Source organism: Cebus imitator, unplaced genomic scaffold (genome assembly GCF_001604975.1).
Source record: "Cebus imitator isolate Cc_AM_T3 unplaced genomic scaffold, Cebus_imitator-1.0 Scaffold410, whole genome shotgun sequence".
Classification (NCBI taxonomy): Eukaryota; Metazoa; Chordata; class Mammalia; order Primates; family Cebidae; genus Cebus; species Cebus imitator.
Genome location: NW_016107725.1, coordinates 1,895,345 through 1,918,865, shown reverse-complemented (window position 1 = coordinate 1,918,865; position 23,521 = coordinate 1,895,345). Strand labels below are relative to the sequence as shown.

General features: G+C 49.9%; 1 protein-coding gene across 1 annotated transcript in view; it reads right to left on the bottom strand.

Moving 5' to 3' along the window:
• Nucleotides 1-23,521, bottom strand: part of LOC108289664 (ras-specific guanine nucleotide-releasing factor 1) — an 86,111-nt gene that overhangs the window by 38,870 nt on the left and 23,720 nt on the right. The window contains exons 2-5 of the mRNA XM_037731589.1: nucleotides 20,753-20,859; nucleotides 14,414-14,561; nucleotides 6,351-6,443; nucleotides 3,617-3,870 (exon numbers count right to left, since the gene is read on the bottom strand). Of these exons, the coding sequence (XP_037587517.1) occupies nucleotides 3,617-3,870; nucleotides 6,351-6,443; nucleotides 14,414-14,561; nucleotides 20,753-20,859 (602 nt within the window). The remainder of the gene's footprint in view (nucleotides 1-3,616; nucleotides 3,871-6,350; nucleotides 6,444-14,413; nucleotides 14,562-20,752; nucleotides 20,860-23,521) is intronic.

The following is a 23,521-nucleotide window of genomic DNA, read 5'->3' as shown; positions in this document are numbered from 1 at the left end:
CTACTTTTTTTTCTATGTTCTTTAACAGTTTAAATAAAAATGATTGATTCTTTTAAAATGCCAAGTTCGTTGTGACTCTCTAAGGGTAATATACCACGCACCTTTCCCAAATCTACACGACCCTTTGAAGGTGGAATACCCAATATCTTGCAGAACTAGAGTTTCATTCATTCATTCAGCACTTAGTTACTGAGTAACCACTAGGTTTCAGGCACTCGGTCAGACAATGGTTTCCCTGCGTCTAACTCCAACAATGATAAAAACAGAAACAGTTCCCGTCAAGGCTGCTGGGGGCACAATTCTAGTGGGCACCATTCACAGCCTAGTGTATGTCAGGGGTTGACAAACCACAACCCATGGGCCAAATCTAGCAAAGCCACTGTTTTTGTATAGCCTGAAAGCTTAGAATAATTTTTTATATTTTTAAATGGTTGCAAAAAAGAGAAAAGTTTTATTGTAATATAGCCACACTGATTTGTTTTTGGCTTATCTGTGACTGCTTGGTTGTAACAGAGATGGTGTGTCCCACAAAGTCTAAAACATTTACTTTCTGGCTCTTTACAGAAGAAAGTCCACCCGCCACTGTGCAATATGAATGGTGGCCCTAGAATTGTGCAGTGCACCACTGGTGCAGCTGTAATCTATGGCCCTGTTCCTGTACCCACTCACATTGAGCAGTTAGGGTTAGAGTCCCCCTCCACATGGGAGAGGGGCTGAACTTCCTGAGACAGACCTGACCATGACAGTCTCTGGCTGAAATGTCTAATGCCTCTTTCCTGCCTCCAAGATCAAGTCCCACTCTCACCTTTAGGCCTTCACACATGCTGTTCTCTCTACCTGGAAAGTCCTTTCCTCCTCCTTCCCCTGTATACTCTCTTGTGTCCTTAAAGACCACCTCCTCCAGGAAGCCTCTTTGGTGGTTCTCTCACATTTCATGGTAAACATCTGGTGGATCATTTGACTCGATGGTGGGGTTTGCATGGTTCACTCTGTATACATGAACTCAGCATGCAGCAAGGCACTCTGTGTTGCCTGTTTGTTGAATGAGCAAGTGGATGAGTGTCCTTGCCTTTGGTGGGGCTGCTGGCGAATCATTCCTTCCATCCCGAATCATTGCTGGGGCCCCACCCTATGGACTGCCTTGTATTGACAACTGAAAGGGGAAAACAGATTTGGGTAAATCTTTCCACTTGCCCTGCTAAAGGATTCATGGGTCGATCTTGAGGTCTATCCTGTTTATTTTTAAGGTCACTGTTGGAAATATCAGCTTCATGAAAAGGCAAAATCCCCCTTTCCTCCTTCTCATTTGTTCTGCATTAAAGGTATCTGACCTGATCTATTCAGTTCTTTAAACATAAAAATATAAAACCATGTTGTGATTTCTTTTTCTGAACAACATTTGAACAAATGCTGTGAGCTGGCATGAATACTCTCTATCAAAGATTCCAGGTCAAAAGAATTCTATTTCACATCAATCAACGAAGTACAGTAAAATTACGAAAATGTAACAAACACAAAAGGGCACCACTTAGTGATGATGATAAATGGTCACCAGAAGTTTGCAATGGCAGCCTAAAATGCAAAAAAAAAAAAGTATAAACAACATAGAACCATACCACTGCTCCTGAAGTGAACCTCAAATAAGGAGTCATAGTGGAGATAAACAGGCAGCCACCTCTGTTTATCTCCAGCTTCCCATTTTGGTGCCATCTGGGACAGTAGCAGCAGCAGTACCTGCAAGCTTGTTGGAAATGCAGTCCCCTGGGCTCCACCCAGACCTACAGATGGGCTTGTGTTTGAGAATCTGTGAAGTCAGCTGAGCTATCCAGGGTTTGCTCAGCAAGGAACACGTTCTTCCTATTTTTCAGCCACATTCCAGGTCACTGAATCTAAACAACCCACTTGGAGTTTCTGGGTTAAGTGTTACCTGATTTCACTCACACACACACAAAATTCATTTTTTTTTGTTTTAGTCAATGCACAAAAGCATTTATTGAATGTTTAAAAACCTGATCAACATTCCTATTAAAAAGCAACCTTGTGGAGTCCCATGATTCAGTCTTGAAAAGGTCTCATGAGGCCAAAAGCTATTTTCCTCCTTCTGCCTGCTTCTCTCCCTTTCCTTTTCTCTCTCTCTCTCTCTGTCCCCCATATTCTGATGCCTTGTCCACATCTATGGTGTCAACCTGTCCCACCTCAATGACTTTCAGTGTCTTCAGCCCAGTCTCTCACCTGAGCCTCAGACCCATGTCTGACTCATGACCTCATCCATTCCCCACCCCAGGGTGGCCCACAGTCCCCTCACACTCAGCACATCACACTATCAGGGAAAGGGGGAGGGCACAGGGAAGGTGGCCCTGGGTCCCAAATATCCATGCAGAAGGTCTGGAGAAAAGGCTGGTTGAGATTAGTGAAATGACTGAATGCTGGATATTTGAAAAGAAATGTAGTTGAATGAACATCTAGGGAAACATAATGATTTACTTTAATTCTTAGATGACATTCCATTGTAAATAGCACACTGTTTATATGTCTTCATTTTTGTTGCTCTTATCTAGTTCATACAATTTTTTTTTGAGATGGAGTTTCGTTCTTGTTGCCCAGACTGGAGTGCAACGGCATAATCTTGGCTCACCACAACCTCTACCTCCTGGGTTCAAGTGATTCTCCTGCCTCAGCCTCCCGAGTGGCTGGGATTACAGGCATGTACCACCACACCTGGCTAATTTTGTATTTTTAGTAGAGATGGGGTTTCTCCACGTTTGTCAGGCTGGTCTCGAACTCCCGACCTCAGGTGATCTGCCCACCTTGGCCTCCCAAAGTGCTGGGATTACAGGTGTGAGCCACTGTGCACAGCCTAGTTTATATAATTTTATCACCCACCAGAAAGCTCATTTAAATAATTTCCTAGGAAAATCCTTTTAAAAAGAAGACGACAGCAGAAGAGCGGCTGTCAGCGCAGCCTTCTGAGGAACTACAAGCCCCAATTACTGTGAGGGTCACCATCTGGGAGAAGTGACTTCTTTGTAAGGCATGCGGATAACGTGGTCCACAGCAGAACTCTAAGACACCTGAGAATTCTAAATTTCAACCTGGCCTCCGGGTCATTATGATGGTATCAAGGTGGAAGAATAAGGTATTTTATGTTTTGTAGTTCGGTTTATAACTCTTAGACATTGAAACCAAGGTTCCTTAACTGTGGCATTACTGACATTTTGGGTGGAATAATTCTTTGTTGGTAGGGGACCATCCTGTGTATTGTAGGATATTGACCAGCACCTCGCCTCTGCCCATGAGATGCCAACAGCAACGTCCCTCAAGTGGTGACAATCAATGGTGTTTCCAAACATTCCCAGTGTCCCCTGGGGAGCAAAACTGCCCCAGTTGAGACCCACTGGTTTAGACCTATACTTTAGGAGCCTACATTTGTCCCCCTGCCCCGGACCCCACATTTTTGGGGTTGGTGGTTTGTAGCCACGTAATCTCGGGCACGTCTGTCCTGTCTGGGCCTCATCTGCACTCGGCGGGAACTACATGAGAGAGCGTGTCAAAGCTGAGCTGCGGCCACTGCCCACTAGGCTCCTTCCCGCCTTGGCCAACTTCTAGGGGTGCTCACCTGTTCAGGAAGATGCTGCTGACGTCGTCATGCGTGATGGGCGGCTTCTTGGAGCTGGCAGCCATCCGCAGCGGGCGCAGGAAGTTGTTGACGAGGATGTGCAGCTGCTGCACGTACTCGGCCTCGGCCTCCAGCATGCTGAACACCACCTGGTTCCGCTTGCGCATGCTGTCGGCGTGGGGGGACCGGATGTAGTCCTGGATGATGGTCTTCCACTTCCGCCGGCACAGCCAGCCGCGCAGGAAGCTCTGCACCTGCGCAGCAAGACCGGCGCGGGAGGGGCCTGTCAGGGAGGCCGGTCCACGCCTGTCCGTGCAGGCTCTGAGCTCCCCCAGGGCAGGGACCAAGGCTTTGTTCTTCCCACGACCGGCCTGTGGCGAAGCGAGCGCAGCTGTGGCCCGAGCCTGGCTCTGCAGCCCACGTAATACAGGGCAAGTTGTTTGGTTGACCTGAGTCAGTTTTCCCTTCTGTGAAATGGGGCTAAGGAGATGATGGCTGCATGGAAAGTGTGGTCCACAAACTGGACCAGCATCTCTGAAGAGCTTGTTGGAAATGCCGATTCTCAAGCCCCGCCCCAGACCTCTGCAGTTCAACAAGACCCTGGGATGCTTTGGAAGCATTCACTGGAGGAGGAGCCATGTGGCTCCACGTCTCCGTCCTAACTGGAGGTCGCCCGAGGATGAAGGGTTGCAGGGCTGCACGGGCGCGGCTCATGCCTAGTCTTGTCTAATGACTTGCCTGAAAGCCCAGAAGTTTCCATTAAAGCTCTTCTGGATAGAGGGTGATTATCAAATTGAACAGAACATGGAAAATTAGTTAATCTCATCCTTAGCTCTCATCAGCGGCTTCTGAGTCCTGGGGCCTGCCTGGAGCCTCTCCTCCTGACTCAGTAGGGAAATGAACAGAGACACTTAACTCAGTTGCCTGGGAGCTGGGCTGCTTGGAGTGGCCTCGTGTTGGTAAGAACTTGGGAAAGGGCCTTAAGTCACATATGCATGGAGAGTTGTTTTAAGCTGTACAGGCTTCCAATCAAGGGGCCCTCGAGCTATGTGCAAACTCCCGGTCCACACTGGGAGGAAGGGTACTGGGATGAGCCACTGGGGACCAGGCAGAGGTGCTTATGCAATATTCTCCACTGAAAGGGTCACGGTCTCCGAACAGCAGGCACAGGTGTCCAGGTGCAGATCTGCTGGCTAGGGATGGGTGCTGTGGAGAGCAGAGGCCTGCCCAAGCCCCAAAAGCTATCTCTGAAGGTAGAAAGGGTTTTCTCAAAGATGGAGGTGCTTACTCTGAGGTTCCAGGAGGGTGAAAATAGAGCAATGGGAGGTGAATGTCAGCTGGCCTTTAATAAAATGTTCTAACCAGAATGCTCCAAATACAGGGGTGAGCTGGGAAACTCACTGGGGCCGAAGCAGAGAACTCAGATCAGGGCATCTCTGCTCAGGTCGGACTTGGCTCAGATCTGGGTGGCAATCCCAATGCCTGTGGGGCCCTGGCAGGTCCTAGGGGTGCATGAAGCTGGCTGGGGGAGTGGAGGGAATGTCATAAGACGGCACCTCTTGCCTGGGCCGGCTGCTATCTTGGGCAGGAGGTGGCCTGGGGCTGCTGGACCTTCTGCTTTTTAAGGAGACAGTGTGTCCCAGTGGTATGGCATCTGAAGCTTGGCAGCCAAGGTTGGAATGTTACCCTGTAAATACTTAACTGTGTGACCTTGGGCAAGTTCCTTTGCCTGTCTGTGTCTCAGCTTCCCCATATGTAAAATGAAAATAATAAAACCTCAGAGGATTTTAGTGAGGATAGAATTAATCTGCATAAAGCTCTTAAAATAGGGTCTGGCACATAGAAAGTAGTTAATTAATGTTAGCTATTTCTATTCCTGAGAAACCCAAAATCCAGATTTTTGTGTTATGTGTTTGCTTTTAAAGCACCGGCAACAAACTTTTAAAAATGTAAACCAAAAAAAGCCCACCGTGTAGGCTGAAAATCTCAAACACACTGGTAAGCTGAACTTGGCCCATGGGATGCCAGTGTGCAGTTTCTAGGGATGGCATTGGGGTCCTTTTTACACATTCAACAGGATTCCGTGGTTTCACCTATTTTTCTTAGGGTGAGTCAGGCTCCCCTGCCTTGAGTCTGGCAAGCTACAAACACAGGCCATGCTCCTTCCTTCTGCCACACCACCCGGGGTGGCCCATGGTATGTCACTACCTGGCCACTGAGCAGATTCCTGGTAGCTTCTGAGATGTTGGTCCCTTCTGAACTCTAATAGGGGAAAAGCAGTGAGGTCTGAAAATGGCTTGGCTATTGTGCCGTGTCTGCTGGGGACTCAGGAGGTGCTTGTGAAAGGTGGTGTGTACATGGCAGGGAGTGGCGGTGGAGAGGTGGCCCTGGGGGTCTTGGCGAGGTGCATGGCACTGTGAGGAAAGCAGTCAGCTGAGATTCCCAGGCCTGAGTTTCTGTCCTGGCTTTCCCCACTCCTCCCTCTTGTGGAATCTCAGTTTTCTTACCTATAAAATGGGGCTGAACCACTCTACCCCTTAGGGATAACCAGAAGAAATCACTTGACAAGGTGCTCTTCAGGGATAAGGGGGTGTGGGCTCTGCCTTGGAGCTGAGGTTGGGGGATGGGGGGCACACCCTGAGGACAGCGGGACTGTGGGTGGATACCGCTGAACCTGGGCTGGCTCTCAAAAGAGAGAGCTCCAAAGAGGGCCACCCAGAGGGATGCCACAGACCTTCTTAATTTTCTTGATGTCACTGTCTTCATCGTTGGGGGCGACGGTCTGGGTGGACTGGATGCGCTCATTATCCTTGAGCAGAGATGCAATCTGCAACAGAACACAGGGCAGCCAGTGAATGGCACTGGCTCCCAGAGGCCCCAGGTCTTTGGCCGGTGGCCAGCGGGCATAGGTGGCAGCCGAGCACCCTGCCTCTTCTTCCCTGAGAGCCATGATGCCACAGCTTGCAATTCTGACTCCGTGCATCCAGGTCATAGAACCAGACAGGCCCCAGACATCTGTGAGAGGCAAGCGCTGCACGGGGTGCAGGTGGACACCTGGGTTCCAGCCCAGCTGGGCTGCCACCCGGAGCGACCTTGGATGAACCCCTTCCGCTCTCGGGGCTGAAGCCACCCAATGTGTAATCTCAGAATTTGGCTTAAATCTTTGATTCTCCTCCCTACTCCCCAAACCATCAGTCCCTTTATTTTACAATTTTTGCTGTGAAAAAACACATGTAACATACAATTTACCATTTTAACCATTTTTTTTTTTTGAAACAGAGTTTTGCTCTTGTTACCCAGGCTGGAGTGCAATGGCGCGATCTTAGCTCACTGCAACCTCCGCCTCCTGGGTTCAAGCAATTCTCCTGCCTCAGCCTCCCGAGTAGCTGGGACTATAGGCATGCGCCACCATGCCCAGGTAATTTTTGTATTTTTAGTAGAGACGGGGTTTCACCATGTTGACCAGGATGGTCCCGATCTCTTGACCTTGTGATCCACCCACCTTGGCCTCCCAAAGTGCTGGGATCATAGGCATGAGCCACCATGTCCGGCCCATTTTAACCATTTTTAAGGGTATGATTTGGTGGCATGAAGGACATTCACATCTCTGTGCCACCGCCACCATCATCTACCTCCAGAACTCTTTGTTTTGTAAAACTGAAACTGAGTACCCTTCAAACGATGACTCTCCATTCCCCTGGGAACCACCATCCCACCTTCTGTGCTCTGAACTGGACCTCGCTAGGTACCTCATCTAAGTAGAATCGTGCGGTGTTTGTCTTTCTGTGACTGGCTTATTTCGTGGTGCATTATGTCCTCAAGTTTCTCCCACGTTGTAGCATGGGTCAGAGTTTCATTCCCTTTCAAGGCCGAGCAATATCCCCTCGTGTGTGTAGACCACGTTTTCTTTTTTCATTCTCCCCATTGATGGGCATCTAGGTAATCCCTTTATTTTTCAAACAAAATTGTGTCTGGATATAAATCAGAGCAGGTGGCTCTGGGCGAAGCCCCGCTGGCCTGGCTCTTTCCTTCCTGGGCAGCCCCAAAGCACCTCTCAGAATCAGAGGCCTGTTTCAATCACAACCTGCAAACTGCTGGCCTAGAAAAGTGGAACAGCTCTTTGAATATCTAGCTGCTCTAAACATCTCCATTTGCATAATTTGGGGATCACAGATGTCGACATAGCTGCAAGAACAAAACCAAGGCTTGATGCCTAGGAGAAGGTGTCCCCTAAGCTGCACAGTGGCCAGGGACCTCTAGGATTCATCCCACGGACAGGACAGTGGCGCATCCTCCCACACAGGCCTCGGTCCTTCCGGCCACTCCAATTCTGTGAGTTTTTGTTTTGTGTCTTGTAGCAGCTGCCCCCAGCACACGGACTTCCCTGTGAAAATGCTGGCATTGCCTGTCCACTCTTTTCTGTCTTTGCTGTGAGCTCTAAAGGAGAAGAGACTGCAGCTGTTTCATTGATTAATGTGCTCCTGGTGCCTAGCGCAAGGCTGGGCACTCAACACATTCTTGTTGTCTACACAAATAAGTGAATTTTTAAAAAATCAGAGCAACAGCAGCAACAAAAACATTAACCAAGGGAAAACACCGCGGTAACTAAGCCCGGCATGTCTAAAGATAGTAGCTCAGGGGATTCTACGAACACAGCCACAAAGCCCAGTGCTGTTCTCTCTTGGAAACACATGGCTTTGTCCCCTCAAGGCCATTTGCTGAACCAGAGGATGAATGGGTGCTCATAATTGAGCGAATCAAGCACTTTGAAAGTGAAATGGAACAGTTACCCGCTCTCCACTCCCTGGTTGCCAAAATTATCCCAGCCAATGATTGAAGAGTGGCTGAAAATATCTAACAGAAATAGCGTGGAGATGGGCTTTTCTCCCCACCCTCCCCCTTTTTGATCCTTTGAGAATATTTGCACATTGAAATGATGACTGATTCTGTGATCTGGAGTCTCAAGGGCTAAGGAACATGGAAGCACACGTGTGTGCACACACATGCACGTGTGCACGCACACCCTTGGACCCTGCTCAGTCGACACCTTTACCTCCGGCCTCTTCTCACCTCTGTACCAGGATGCTTTCTTTGCCAGTTTTGGGATTGGCACATAGCACCCCTTTTAACTTTAGGATGGTGATATGTGTGTGTATGTGTGCTGGGGTGGGGGCAGTGGGCTGCGTTTAAAGCTGATGGTGCGCTTCTCAGATCGAGGCATTCCAGGACATCTACTTAACAGGGACCAGGGCAGAAAATACATGCAATTAGGTCAGGCACCATGCTACATGCGCCGACAATAGTGACAATTTTGGAGTCTTTATTTAAGGATCAGACTGAGTGGGCAAAGCTCTGGAGGGCTGCGAGCCTGGGGACTCTGCAAAAGTCTTGAACTATGTCTAGTCTTGGCGCATTGCAACTAGGAGCCAATATTGGGATAGTGGTGGAGGTTACAGTAAGCTGAGATCGTGCCATTGTATTCCAGCCTGGGCAACAAGAGTGAAACTCCAACTCCAAAGAAAAGAAAATAAAAAAGAAGAAAAAGACCCCTTAAAACTGATTCCAAGGCTAAGTCTTCATTTTGAACCTTAGGAGAAAGATCTGTGCAGTTTCCTCCATTGTCAGCCTTCTAGGATCTGTGTGTTCCCACGCCAGTAAAATATTACAGCCACCTGCAAACTCCTTTGCTGCCCTTTAGGGCCTGTTTTAGCTCTCCAAATTTACTTCCAATTGCAAATGTGAGAGAAACAGCTATTAAGAAAACAAAATCATGCCAAACTGAGCATTCTAGAGGAGGGGAAGAGTCTTTCAGAGGCAGATGTTCCCTCGTTTTAGATGGTTCCTTGATGGGACTTTCTGGTAATGAAAGGGAACGCCTGACAGAATTGTTTAGAAGGGAGAGAAGAGATTAAGTTAGCAGTGGATTGATGGTTTTACTTAGTAAAGTTACAGGTGCGTCGGCATGATCTCCTGTCACAGCAATGGCTAGGGGTGGGGACCACAGGATGGAGAGTACAGACGGAGAAGAGATAGTCCAGCTTCAGGGATGCGTGGCCTGTGCAATCTCACAGAGCCCCAGGCTTACAAGGGCCCAATGGTTGGTTTAAGCTTCTGTAATCGCTGTCTTGAAGTTTTTAAGGGGGTCACATTTCCTTTTGCACTGAGCCCTGCAAATTACATAGCTGTCGTGAAAAAAGTTGCAGACAACGATATAATGGTAAATTATAAACGGTGAAACCTTCTGAAAGGAAGACTGACTTGTAGCATTTGTCAGTTCCCATGATGCCAACACTTGTAGCTCAGCCCGTTTCAAGCTACCAAAGGTCAAATACCCAGCTAGTGAAATTCTTGAAAATCTAACAGTTGGCTCTTGCAAGCTGGTGGATGGAGTGTCGGATAGTGACCAATGGCCAATGTTAGAAGCACGTTCTGGCACATCACGGGATGCAGGGGGAAGATCTTGGTAGTGAAAGAGGTTATGGACAAGAACAAAAATGGCACATAGGAGTGTGAGGAGAGAAGTCAGTGTGTGAAGAGGAGGCTGGTGAAGGATGCTGTGGCAGGAAGGGCTGCGTGACGTGAGGGCAGGGGTGTTTTCTCTTCATTTTTGAGCTGTTTGCTGTTTTAATAGTGGAGTGCCCCTCCATTCTGTTACATACAAGAGCCTGTGTCATGGGTTGTGGGCACTGGAGGAGGAGTCTCTTCTGATTCGTTGTTGGGGCTTTGGCAGATACCCTTTTCTCTCTCTTCTTGGACATGGTGAGATTGTATTTCCTAGATCCTCTGAAGTTGGGCATGGTCACGTGACTTGCGTCATTTAATGTGATGTAAGCAGTGTGCCATGTGCCTTTCCCCAGCCACGTGACTGGTGAATGTCTTGATGGCGGAAGCCTCCTTGGCTTGTGTCTCAATCACTTGAGGATTTTGGGGAGCAGAGTCTTCAGAACTCTCAATGGACACACAGGGTGAGTAATCAATCTTTGTTGTTTTAAGACATTCAGATTTGGGGGTTGTTTGTTACTATAGCATAATCTAGCCCATCCTCACAGAGACAGGTAGTGACCACCCAAGGGGTAAAAAGCATTGAAGACTGAGTGGAGGCAGCTGCCATGAGAGTGGCAGTGATAGATCAGGGGAGTGGAGTGTGTATGGCCAGGGTAATGTAAGTCCCCAGAAATCCTCAGGAATATGTGGGATGGGGCCTGAGGAAGCATATTTGGCCATCAGAAGAGAGGTGGACCATGAGAGCCTGGGGCCATCCAGGCAACACTGTCATTCCTGAATATACACCCTGGCATCAAGGTCCTCTCCTTAGCAGGGAGGGAAGGCTGCCGTGGGGCAGGCTCAAGCCAAGGATTTCAGCCAGGAGATCCAGTGGTGCAGGCGAGGGACTCTGAGTAAGTCCCTTCCTCCCATGGACCTCAGCCTTCAGAGTCCTCCTGGCTCCAGCAGTCTAAGACCCCAGGCCCTCCTCACTGGTGTCACTCATCACTCACCTGCCTTTTCAGTGTGTCCTGCCCACCTGATGGCCAACAGGAAAGAGCTCTGTTTCCATTCTGCTAGAGCGCATTCAGAGCTAGCAGGTGCCTCTGACCTGCAGGACATGTTTGTGGATGTGTGTATATCGGGGGCGGGGTGGGGGGAGAGACTGAGAGAGACCAAAAGAGACCCTGTGGCCTGAAAGCTTTACCAAGCTGGTCCTTCTTTCAGTCTTCTTTAAAAAATCTTTGCCCTGGAGGGTAATACACTCAATTGGAAGCATTGTTCCAAAAATTCTCACCAAATGGGTCTCTGCTGCCACTTTGAGACACACACACACACACACACACACACACTCTCACACACTCTCTCTCTTTCACTCTCTCTGTCATGACTGATCTGATTTCTGCTCCCCAACATTACAGGGGCTCTGCCCTTTGCACCTACACCCGTCCTCTGACCTATGACCCCCAACAACTTCCAAGTCCACATGTGACATAAACCCACACCTCCCAGGCTGTGAAACAACCGACTTCTTGACTTGGGTTCACACCACAAGCCCTGCCACGGCACCCACCACACTCTACCACAATCAGACCCAAAGGCAGAAACTTCCATCTCTCTAATGCTTCCCGCAGAGCTTGACAACCATTCATTCATTAAGCCCTTATTGAGTACCTACTATGTGCCAGGCCAAAAGAAGGAGTGGCAAGCAACACAGCCCTGTCCTTATGGAGTTCCCACCAGTCCTGTTGGGGCGACAGGCACGCATGGAACCTGCTCTCACGTGGAGAGCTGAGTATGGAAAAGCCATGGGAGCAGACAGCAGGGAGCACCCTCCGGGCCAGGGGTCCCCCAGGGGGAGGTGTTTGAGCTTGGTAGGATGTCACCAGGTAGGACGTATGGGGATGAAAAGGGCATTCCAAACAGAAGCACCCTGTGTAAAGGCCAGAGGCAGGAAGTACACTGGTGCGCGCAGTGACCGGACAGGTGGTGTTTGGGAAAAAGATGAAGTCAGTGGTAGGTGATCTCGAGTCTTCAGTGAGTGAGTGAATGAATGAATGAATGACACGTGGACAACCTCCATCATGAAGCTAATAATCTGGTACTGGGGCTAGACTCCTTCCCTAATCCCTTACAAGGGTTCAATTTGGATTTAGGGATCTGTGTTGGGCGAGGTCTGATACCAGAATGAACTGGGTGGGCTGGAGAGGGGACATCCCTGAACTGCACTCTGGGAGCCCTGTGGGAAGAGGCAACCAGGAGAGTGGGAAGACTGGCAAGCAGAGAGGAGACCTGGGTTCGTCCCAGCTCTGCCGCTTCCCAGCTGTGTGGGCTTGGGCAAGTGACTGGGGCTCTCCCAACCTGGCTCCTCGTGTGAAACACAGGCACTGATCCTATCACAGGATGGCTATGGGGACTGAAGGAAGCGTGCCTTGAAGGTGCCTGTTATCAGCCTAGCAGAGGCGTGTCAAATCGGGAATCTTTTTGAGGTTGTTACTTTTAGTTCGGGGCTTGGCTGCTGCAGAACAAGGTGGAATTATTGGCTTCAGATCTTTGAACATTCCAGGCAGAGCTAGATTCACAGGTGTGATTGGGTCCTATGCTCCAAAGGCCCTGCCCTTGGGATTTCAAGCCCTTTTGTTGAGATTCTTTTTTTTTTTTTAATTACTTTTAAAAAATATTTAAATTAAAGAAAAAATAGAGATGGAGTTTCTCCATGTTGGTCAGGCTGGTCTCGAACTCCCGACCTCAGGTGATCCGCCCACCTCGGCCTCCCAAAGTGCTGGGATTACAGGTGTGAGCCACCACACCTGGCCGAGATTCTTAAAGTAGTTTTCTTTTGGGGTTGCACTGAGTGAGTGGAATCTGATGGGACCATGAGCGCACCGCGGGGTCTTGGAGCCTTGGCTCCTGCGTGGTCTATCTCCTGCGCTGTCTCAGCTCTGTGGATGGCTTCTGGGATGCTTATTCCCCACACTCTGGCATCCCAGGCCCCAAGACCTCTGCTACCATCTGCTCAGGGAGCAACTGGTTAAGTCAGCTGGGGAGACTCACAGTCCACCATCACCCCAACCCTCAGCAGGTACCTGGACATAGGTGTCCCAGGGCAGGGCGAGGAGACAGCCATCCCTGCTGCAGGCTGGCAGTGCCAGGGTGCATTAGGGGGGTGACTTGGCAGGAGCTCCTTGCTCTGGTCCTGCTACTGAGCACATCCTGGCAGTCAGGACGGCGGAGGCTAGGGGTTGAGGCTGGGTGCTCCCAGAGGCTAGGGGTTGAGGCTGGGTGCTCCGCGCCCACCATGAGTTAGGTCAGGAGGCTGCGGGAGGGGAGATTGCCTTCCCTGGCCTGGGCCTTGGATTTTCACCTTTGCATCAGACCCTGCAAATTAGATACCCAGCTGACTTCAGGAGTCTGTGTTTTCATTTTCCCCTCCCTCAGTGTAGAGTCCATGGTCCTTATATGATATGGCCAGATGGTTCTGAGCATGCTGGTGAGTTGATTGAAGATCATTCTGTGTGGGGGCTGATAGCCGGTGAGGGCTGTCTAAGAGACTGAGAGCTAGTGCTTCCCTAGGTTTAATGTCAATGGAACCACCTGGGCTATTGTTAAAATGCAGATTCCAATTCCGAAGGTCTGGGGCGGGGGCTGAGATTCTGCTCCAGGCGAAATTAATGCGGCTATTTCATGGACCATATTTTGGGAAGCCAGGTGCCAAGAGGCTTAGTCTGGCAACAATGCCACCTCCGAGTGGCATTGTTGGAGTGGTGGCTAGTGGGCCCCTGCAGGAGCTCTTATCAAGACGGGTGGAGGGAAGGGGCTGCCTTGGAGTTGAGCAGAAGCCACACTCTAAGGACCTCCCAGTGGCCCTGGACCCTCCAGAGTCTTGGGCTAATGATGCAGCATGCTCAGTCAATATAGTTGCTGACACAGTAACTAGGAGCTTGCCCATAGGAAATCTCACTCGGTCCTCACGACCTGGTTTGGTGTGTATAGAAAGCCCTGTTTTACAGCTGCAGAAACTGAGGCACAGGCACGTTGAGGGACCTGTTCCAGCTTGTTGTCAATAAGCGGCAGAGGTGAGATTTAAGCCCAGTCTGACCACAGGACCTTCTCATTCTGCCAGCGCCAACACGTCTTAAATTTGGAGCCTAGCAGAACTGCAGCTGGGAGCTGGTTCCACCGCCCGTCATATTACCCCTCCGAACCACCCCCTCCCACCCCGTGCCCGATCCTTCAGGAGCCGGGGGTTTGAGCTGTTGTGCCTGGGGCTAGGCCCCAGGCCAGCCTTCTCCGCCCCACCCAGCCCGCAGTCACCTCCGCCTTCAGCCGCTCGATCTCGATCTCCCCATCCTCGATCTGCTGCCGAAGCTGCTTCGCTACAGTCTTCTCCGTCTCCACGATCTGCAGCAGGTGCAGATACTTCTGCATGAGCGCCTCATGCTCCGTGGCCAGGGTCCGGTAGCTGTGGACGGATGGACACGGCAGGTGAGATGCTGACTACTTGTCCCCTGGCGAACCAAGCAGGGCACTGACCGGGAGAGGGGCTCACCCACCCACCTGCACTTAGCAAAAGGCCCCGACTCCCAGCATTCTGCAGGGTGGGAGGGCTTAGCAGGGTGGAGCTGGGGGCAGTCAAGGCAGGGAGACAGCTAGAGGAAGGCGGGGCAGTGGGCCAGACCACAAGCCTGATCCAGAAAGCACGTCTGCATTCTTGTTCCCACCCACTTTTAAAGACAAACAACAGTGCTAGAAGACAGAATGCTTGAGTTTGTAAAGTAAATAAGATTCTGCACTTCTCTTATGAAAATGAATATCAGGTTTTTAAGTTTTTCCCACTTCCCGAGGGACTTAATTGTTTTTCTTTGCAAAGGAAATTTAGCTGAGAGCATGAAGGAGTCTGTTTTTCTACCACCACACCTCCCGCCACCCCACGGGTGTGAAAATTCGGCTGCTTCCATCAGTCTCTTCTAACTAATGGACCCCGTCAGAGTGCTGCAAAACAGGCACCACCCTCGTCACAGCCTGCTCTGCCAGCATCCCTCCCTCCTTCCTTCTGTCCCTCCTTCTACCCTCCATCCATCCTTCTCTCCTTTCCTTTCCCCCCTCCCTTCCCTTTCCTTTCCTTCCCTTCCTGTCCTTCCTTCCTTTCATCCCATCCTTCTATCCTCCCTGTGCAGGTGTGGTCTTGGAACTTGGGATCACAAAAGAGCAGTTATCTAATTTCACACATGAAGAAATGGAGGCCCAAATCACAGTCCATGAGCATCCGAGTTGGAGCTAGAGTCGGGCTCCAGCCCCCGACAGTGCGTTTGTACACCCTTTAGCGGTTTGGTTTTCCAGTTAGGCATACAGTTCTCTCCCTTGAAATCACGCTGTAAAATGCACGATGTTGCATTTTATACCTTGCTGTATATAAACACACACTCCCCACAGAGGCGTCCCGTAATACCGGAATATTATACATACAGCGCGAGAGAACATTGTGTCTCTACATGATATTAATACACTCCAGTGCCTTTTTTCGTACATAGGAAGTATCTATTATGTATATGTAAATAAAAACTAAATTGGGAATATGTAAAAATACTTAATACTCAATATGGCTGTGGAAGACAGCCAGTGTCTCCCTTAACACACACACACACACACACACACACACACACACACACACACACACACACACACACAGAGTGTCTGAGGTTCAGCGATGCTTACAGTTAATGTCCCCCTCTGGTCATGTGGCTAACTCCCTAGACAAGAGCATGATGGCTTCTGTTGTCCCAGGCACTGCCCAAGAAGCCTCAGCTCAGCCAGGATGGCTGATGTTGATGTTGATTTCTAAGGAAGATGCCTTGATTTCCCTTTCTGCAACCATGACTTTGTCACCGCCTGCCCCACCCCCCAGGTTGAATGGGAGAGATTCCTGGGAGGCCAGTGGGCTGACCCAGACCCCAGGGCTTGACAAAGGAAGAAGACAAACAATCAGCATGTCCCATTGACATGTGCCCCTGGCCTCCAGGATGATGTATAAGGAGCAGTTTCTGTTCACAGGTAGGTGGCGTCGATTGCCAGCTGCTCGTTTTTTGGGGAGGGAGGCTTCTAGTTTGTGTTGAATTGCGTCACCTGGCAGTTGCAGAGCCCTAAGCTGTGAGCCAGGATCTAGGGCTCCATAACCCCCTCTCAGGCACACCTGACAGGTCGCACGCCTGTCAAACGGGCTGAAGGGACCCCTCCCTGGGTTGTCATAAGCACACGATGGACTGGGAGGGCTGGACAGACCGCAGAGCAGACAGACACCCTGAGATGCAGAACAATCCACCAGACTCTGGAGGCGCAGACATGCTTGGCAGCATTGATGTCAATTGGATTATTATTATTTTATTGGCTTCTTAGAGCCAGTCCTTAATTTAGTGAATTGCTTGTAAGCTATGATCCTGTCCATGGTAGGCAGGAGAGGTGAGCATGGCCTGCCTGGCACGTGCTGCTGCACTGCTGCCCTGCAGGGCTGCTTCTCTTGTCATCAGCTTGTGTCACTGTGGCTCAGCTGACCTTAAGGGAGGGAGATTGTCTAGATGGCTGTGATCCAATTGCATGAGCCTTGAAAAGCGGGGAGTTTTCTCTGCTGGTTGTAGAAGGAGCAGTGAGAAATCTGAGGCTGGAAAATTGCTGGCTTGAGGATGGAGGAGGCCACGTGGCAAGGAATGTGCACCCTCTAGGACCTGCACTCCCCTCCCCTTTCAGCAGTCAGCAAGGAAATGGGGACTTCAGTCCCATGGCTACAAGGAACTGAATCCTGCAGACAACAAGAACAAGCCTGGAGGCGACAATTTCTTAGAGCCTCCAGAGAAGAGCCCAGCCCACTGACTCTTTGATTTCAGCCTATGAGACCCTGGGCAGAGACAGACCTCAGCCAAGCCTAGACTTCTAACCCAAAGAACAGGGAGGTCAAATAATGGGTGTTGTTTCATGCCGCTGAGTTGGTGGTAATTTCTTATGCAGCAATAGAAAATTAAAACACTCTCTTTAAAACATATATATATATATATATATATATATATATAAAATTCATTTTTAAAATTTAAGGTTTAACATACATATTTTAGAAAGCACAGGTCTTAAGTGCAGTTTGATCGGTTTTGATAAACACATACACTCAAGTCAAGATAAAATTTCCATCACCCCAGGACGTTCTGTCACGCCCCTTCCCTGTCAATCCGTACCCCAGAAGCAGCTACTGTTCTGATTTCTATCACCACAGGCTCATTTTGCCTATTTTAGAATTTCATGTAACTGGAACCAAATAGCATGCACTCTTTTGTGTCTGGCTCTTCACTCAGCAAATTGATTTTGAGTTTCATCCACCCCGTTGCGCGCATTTGTAACTGGTTCCTTTTACTGCTGAGCTACAGTATCCCATTGCATGCATGTACCAAGGTGACTTTAGACATCTGCCTGCTGAGGAACACGTTGGATATTCTTAAGTTTGGACTATCATGCATAAAGCTGCTAAGGGATATTTGCATACAAGACTTCTTATGGACGTTTTTTCATTTCTCTTGGGTAAATACCAAGAAGTGGAATTGCTGGGTCACAGAGCAGATGTGTGTTTCACTTTTTAAGCAACTGCCTCGTTATTTTCCAAAGCGGTTGTGCCATTTTCTCCTCCTGCTAGCAATAGGTGAGAGTTATGTTTGTTCCACTCCTCTTCAACCTTCAGTATTGTCTGTCTTTAGCATCTTAGCCATTCGACTTTATAAGTATTGGTATTTCATTGTCTTTAGAAACTTTTTGTATTGATTGAGGTTCTAAATCAGCGTAGTCCTGGTTACAAAGCCCCCTCACATAAATCACTTTACTTAGTCCTCAAAATAACTGTGCTCTTGGTTCTACTTTAGTGCTTAGGAGACTGAGGTCCAATTATTCCCCCCGAATCTGGGTTCTTCCTCACTCAGTTTTAGCCTCCACATCATGAGCAATTTTTAATTCAAATCATAGTTCTGATCACACTATCCAACTTGTATAAAACCCTTGATGGCTTTCCACCGTTCACAGGGAAAGGTCAAACATCTCAGTGGGATTCAAGATCCAGTTATGATCTGGTTCCAGCCCACTGTCCAACCTCAACTACCTACCTACCTTCCTTCCTTCCTTCCTTCCTTCCTTCCTTCCTTCCTTCCTTCCTTCCTTTCTCTCTCTTTCTCTCTCTCTCTTTCTTTTTCTTCTTTCTTTCTTTTTTTATTTCTTTCTTCCTTTCTTTCTTTTCCTTTCTTCCCTCCCTCCCTCCCTCCTTTCTTTCTCTCTCTCTCTTTCTTTCTTTCCTTCTTTCTTTCTTTTCTTTTCTTTTCTTTCTTTCTTTCTTCTTTCTTTCTTTCTTTTCTTTTCTTTTCTTTTTTTCTTTCCTTTCTTTCTTTCTTTTCTTTTTTTTTCAGACACAGAGTCTTGCCCTGTTGCCCAGGCTGGAGTGCAGTGGCACAATCGTGGCTCATTGCAACTCCCACTTCCCTGGTTCAAGTGATTCTCCTGCCTCAGCCTCCTGAGTAGCAGGGACTACAGGCGCCCTCCCCGACTTGCCATGCCCAGCTAATTTTTGTATTTTTAGTAGAGATGGGGTTTTGATATGTTGGCCAGGCTGGTCTTGAACTCCAGACCCCAAGTGATTTGCCCAGTTTGGCCTTCCAAAGTGCTGGGGTGTCAGGCATGAGCCACTGCACCTGGCCAACCTCATCTACTTTATGACACACAAATTTTGCCTCTTCATTATTCTTGGAATTCTTTTTCCTGTATCAATGCCTTTATTTAAGGCTTTTCTGTGGGGCAGGGGTGGGGAGAAACGAGCATTTCAATGCTACCAATCTAAACCCATTAAGTCCCCAATCCCCTTACTCAGGCCAAATCTTAGCGTTTCCAGCTTCCCCAGATTCTCCCATTTCCCTGCAGATGGAAGTAACGTTCTCCCTCTTGCATTGTTTTATATTTAACACAGCCTCTATGCACCAGAGCTATTTGTGCATGCGTCTACTGTGCACCTGACTAGACTGTGATATCCCTGGGGGAATATTTATGTTGTATCCGTCTGTCTTCCAGCACTGTGAAGTGGGCCTGACTATTGGTTCATACGTGGCAACCTGGTCTCTGTAGCTAGAATGGATATCCCTTGAGGAAAGAAATACAGATCGCCTTTTCTCAGGGCCACGGTCATTGCTATAGTCATAATAAGGGCTTCTCATTAGCTAGCCTGACTCAAGGCTCAAGGAGGGGCCCTAGGATCCATCTATCCAGCCATACATACACCTTCCGCACATGCCTTCAACTTGTCCATGCATCATCCATGTATTCGCTGTCAATTTGCCACTCATGTTTCATATATAAACTCAACAACTAGCTTTGCATCCATCCATCCTCCATCCGTCCATCCATCCATCCATCCTCCGTCCATCCTTCTTCCATCCACCCATCCATCCTCCATCCATCCTCCGTCCATCCATCCATCCTCCATCTGTCCATCCATCCATCCATCCATCCTCCATCCATCCATCCCTCCATCCTCCATCCATCCATCCCTCCATCCTCCATCCATCCATCCATCTATCAATCCTCCATCTGTCCATCCATCCTCCATCCATCCATCCATCCATCCATCCTCCATCCATCCTCCATCCATCCATCCATCCTCCATCCATCCATCCCTCCATCCTCCATCCATCCATCCATCCATCCTCCATCCATCCATCCATCCATCCTCCATCCGTCCATCCATCCATCCTCCATCCATCCATCCATCCTTGCATTCCTCTGACCCATATTTACTTTTATTAGGCCGTGGTAATACAAAGAATCACATCTGGTCCCTGCCCTCAGGAGCTTCCATTTTATAGGCGGTAGACACAGAAACACCATTTTCCACTAAGGTAGAAAGATCCACCTCCCAGAAGGGTGAGTCTGGGTGCTGCTGCCCCCGACGATGCTCAGCTCTGCCAGGCAATTGTCAGTTCTGGGACCACATCCTGGCTCACAAACCCATCATTTCCCCAGGACCCAAAAAAGGACTCAGGTCAGCTTGGAGCCCCCATTTTCTCTGTGGCACATATTGTCTTTGGCTTTCCACTGACCCGGTCCAGGGAGTCTTCCTCCAGGGAGCATTTACTGCTGGGGCAGAGGGGAGGAGCAGGCCTAGAATCCCTGAGTGTCAAAGTTCAGAGAGGTTTAGAATGTCAGTCTCTGGATGAGAGAACCGAGGTCCAGAGAGTGGAGAGGTCTGGCTCACAGTCAAGAAGCAAATGAGTGGCTGCATCTGGGTCAGAATGTGGGAGGCCTTAGACTTCAGGAGCTGCAAAATCCTTTAGCCAAACCAAATCATACTGGGTTCTCCTAATATAAAAAAGGCAGCTAGTGTGGGAGCAGGGCAGGAGCCGCAAAACTCATGGCCTCGTATTCCCTGTGGCACCCAGAGAGGCACATCCCAGATGTCCAAGCTGTAAGGGTGGACTCTACCAAGAGATGCTTCTTACAGCTTTGGCTCTCCTCTCCTCTCCTCCTTTCCCATGCCCTCCTGTTCGTGGGGCTTGGCTTTCTTCAAGAACAGGGCCCTTGGGTCTGGTCTCTTCTGCCTGGACTGTGGGGTGGGGGCTTCCTGCCCTGGCCAAGGAGGCATACCTGGCGTGTGCAATGGCTGCCACCCATTCATCACAGTCTTTCGCGTCCTCTGTCCTCAGCTCCAAGGCTTTCTGGTTCTCATGGCTGAAGTTCACCGTGAAGTAATGCTGTACCAGAAAGAAAACATCGTCAATTACCAGGGTGTCCACAGAATCCACAGCAGCTCCTGTGATCCATCTAGCTGTTTTGCAAAGTGCCTGCTGCCACATCAGCTAGGCACAGATTCCTTCTTTGTGATCATCAGAATGCCATTCTATTTAGCAGTTTCCAATTCTCGATTAAAAGGGCTTTTGTACCGTGTAATAGAACCTACGCTTAGGATATTGTAGGAAGGAAACAAATCACACAAAGCCCTGTTTGACAACAAATTGTAAAAAAGCCAGTTTTAAACCATCAGGCACGCTGGAGGGAAGGCAGGGAACACACGCCATTGGACCACCCTTTTGGGAATTGGGTACCAATTCAATGCAGCATGTGTTTAATTCATGCCACAGAAATGGACTAAGTGTCCGTCTGGATCCTGGGGTTAGAGTGATGAGTAAACAGACACGGTCCCTGTAAGAGCCCACCAGAAGCCCCCTTTGTGTTGAGTGCAGGTGATTAACTTAGAACCACGCCACCCATGGGCCCTGCCCCTTAAGGACTCAGGGAAGCAGAAGAGCCAGACAGTAGACACCCATCTGCAGTGTCGTTATATGAGTTAAATACACGTAAAGCTCTTAGGAGAATGCCTGGCACCTAGTAAGCACTGTAATTGCTATAATTAATGTGGTGCAATCACTACTGTCATGGAGGTAAGAGCAAAGGGCTGTGGGGGCACAGAGAAAGTCACCCACGGACTTATCTCAGGGTGATCAAGAGCACTTCCCAGAGGATGAGACACTGGTTCTGGTTTTATTTCAGCTGAATGGAAGAGCATAGGGGGCAGCTTGTTGTCCAGAGCTCACAGGATATTTGGGAGGGGGAGGGGGCCGTACAGGGATGCCAGTGGGCAGGTGGGCAGGGGCCTGGGGTGCAGCTGAGGGGAGGGGGCGGTGGGGGAGAGGGCGGCAGGGACAAAGCCCAGGATTCTGGTTTGAGCAACTGGACATGTTGGGGGAGTCAGACTGGGTGGGGGCATTGGCAGGAGAGAGGGGCAGGGGCTCTGAGGGGCCAGCTCCATATGCAGAGGGATTTGTCGGAGAGAAAGGGCACACAAACCAAGTGCCAGGGGCCCAGCCTGGGCCTGGGCCTGGTGAAACTGGAAGGAGAGAGGCAGGGGGTGAGCTGCAAAGGAGACCTCAGGTCTGCCATTCAGAGGCTGCATGACAGGCCAGGCACTGAGCCAGAGAAGGTGCCCGTCCCTCAGTGTCCGGGTGGCAGGAACAGCAGCACAAGGTGCAGTGTGTAAACTGATTTTAGCCTCTGCTGACATTTATGTATTTTTGTTAATTGTCAGTCTAGGTGGCAGCGGGTGTATGTGAAGTGGGGGGCGGGGGGATGAGTGAAGACAGAGAGAGAGAGAGAGTTGTCACAGAGTCAATGTCTGTCTTTTGTTTCCTAGGAAACAGATAACTGGGGCTATAGAATGAAATGTCAGCTACAGCCTCAAATAACTGAATCCAAAAGGCTCCGGTGGGCACCCCGCCCCCTCGAGGAGGAAGCAGGTGACACAGTGGTGGTTCGGCTACCTAGTGCCTTCCCTATCTCTCAAGAGATAGTGAACATACAGATGCTTGTTGCCCGTGATCTCATTATTTCCACATTCACCAAGTGGAACAGGTATTCTGTGTGTTACAGCTGATGAACCTGAGGCTCAGAGAGGCTGACCTCCTTGCCTAAGGTCAAACAGTGGGAAAGCAGAGGAGCTGGGATGACACACCTGCAGTGGGCACCTGTCACCTGTTTAGGCCCTGGACTTGGCCTTGGGATGCAAAGACAGAAAGGCAAGGTCCTCATCTCAAGGAGCCTGTAGACAGGTGAGACTCAGAGTCCCAAATCAGAAACAAGGCACTCAGCTAAGCACAGGTACAATGGGGTTGCTGGGTCTCCTTAAAGCCCCAAGGGGAATGTCCCAGAGCTATAGGGGCCCATTGCTGGGACCAGAGCAGGAGTGTTCTCCTTCCTCACTGGGTCACCAGGGGACTCAGAGTTGCAGGGGTGATGGGCTTGGCTGAAGCCTCTCACCGCCCCGCCTCTCGCCCCAAGGAGGCTTCTTCCCAATCAGCTGCCTGAGTGTGTGAGCAGGCGGCTCCCAGCTGCCCGTGTGTGCTGCAATGCCCCCGCAGCCTCACCCTTGCTAGATGGAAACCTAACTGTGAGGGGGATGCCAGGAAGACCCTGCAGGCCTGAACCCAGCCATCAGAGACCTTGAGTTTCTGACCGCTGATGAGGCCCGACTCTCTGTCCTGCAGACCAGGCACAGGGCTCCTGGAGGCTCCCCTGACGTTCTGCCTCTCCCTTCCCGTCACCCGTACAGTTGCTCGTCCTTCTGCCGCCCTGCTACTCCACCTGTGTGGCCTCGGTCTGACTCCATCGCCGCTGCCCCAGGTTAGGCCCACGACCTTCCTCCTGGGCTGCTGCCGCAGCCTCCTAACAAGTGTCCTGCTGGGCGCGGTGGCTTACGCCTGTAATCCCAGCACTTTGGGAGGCCGAGGCGGGCGGATCACGAGGTCAAGAGATCGAGACCATCCTGGCCAACATAGTGAAACCCAGTCTCTACTACAAATACAAAAAAAATTAGCTGGGCATGGTGGCGTGGGCCTGTAATCCCAGCTACTTGGGAGGCTG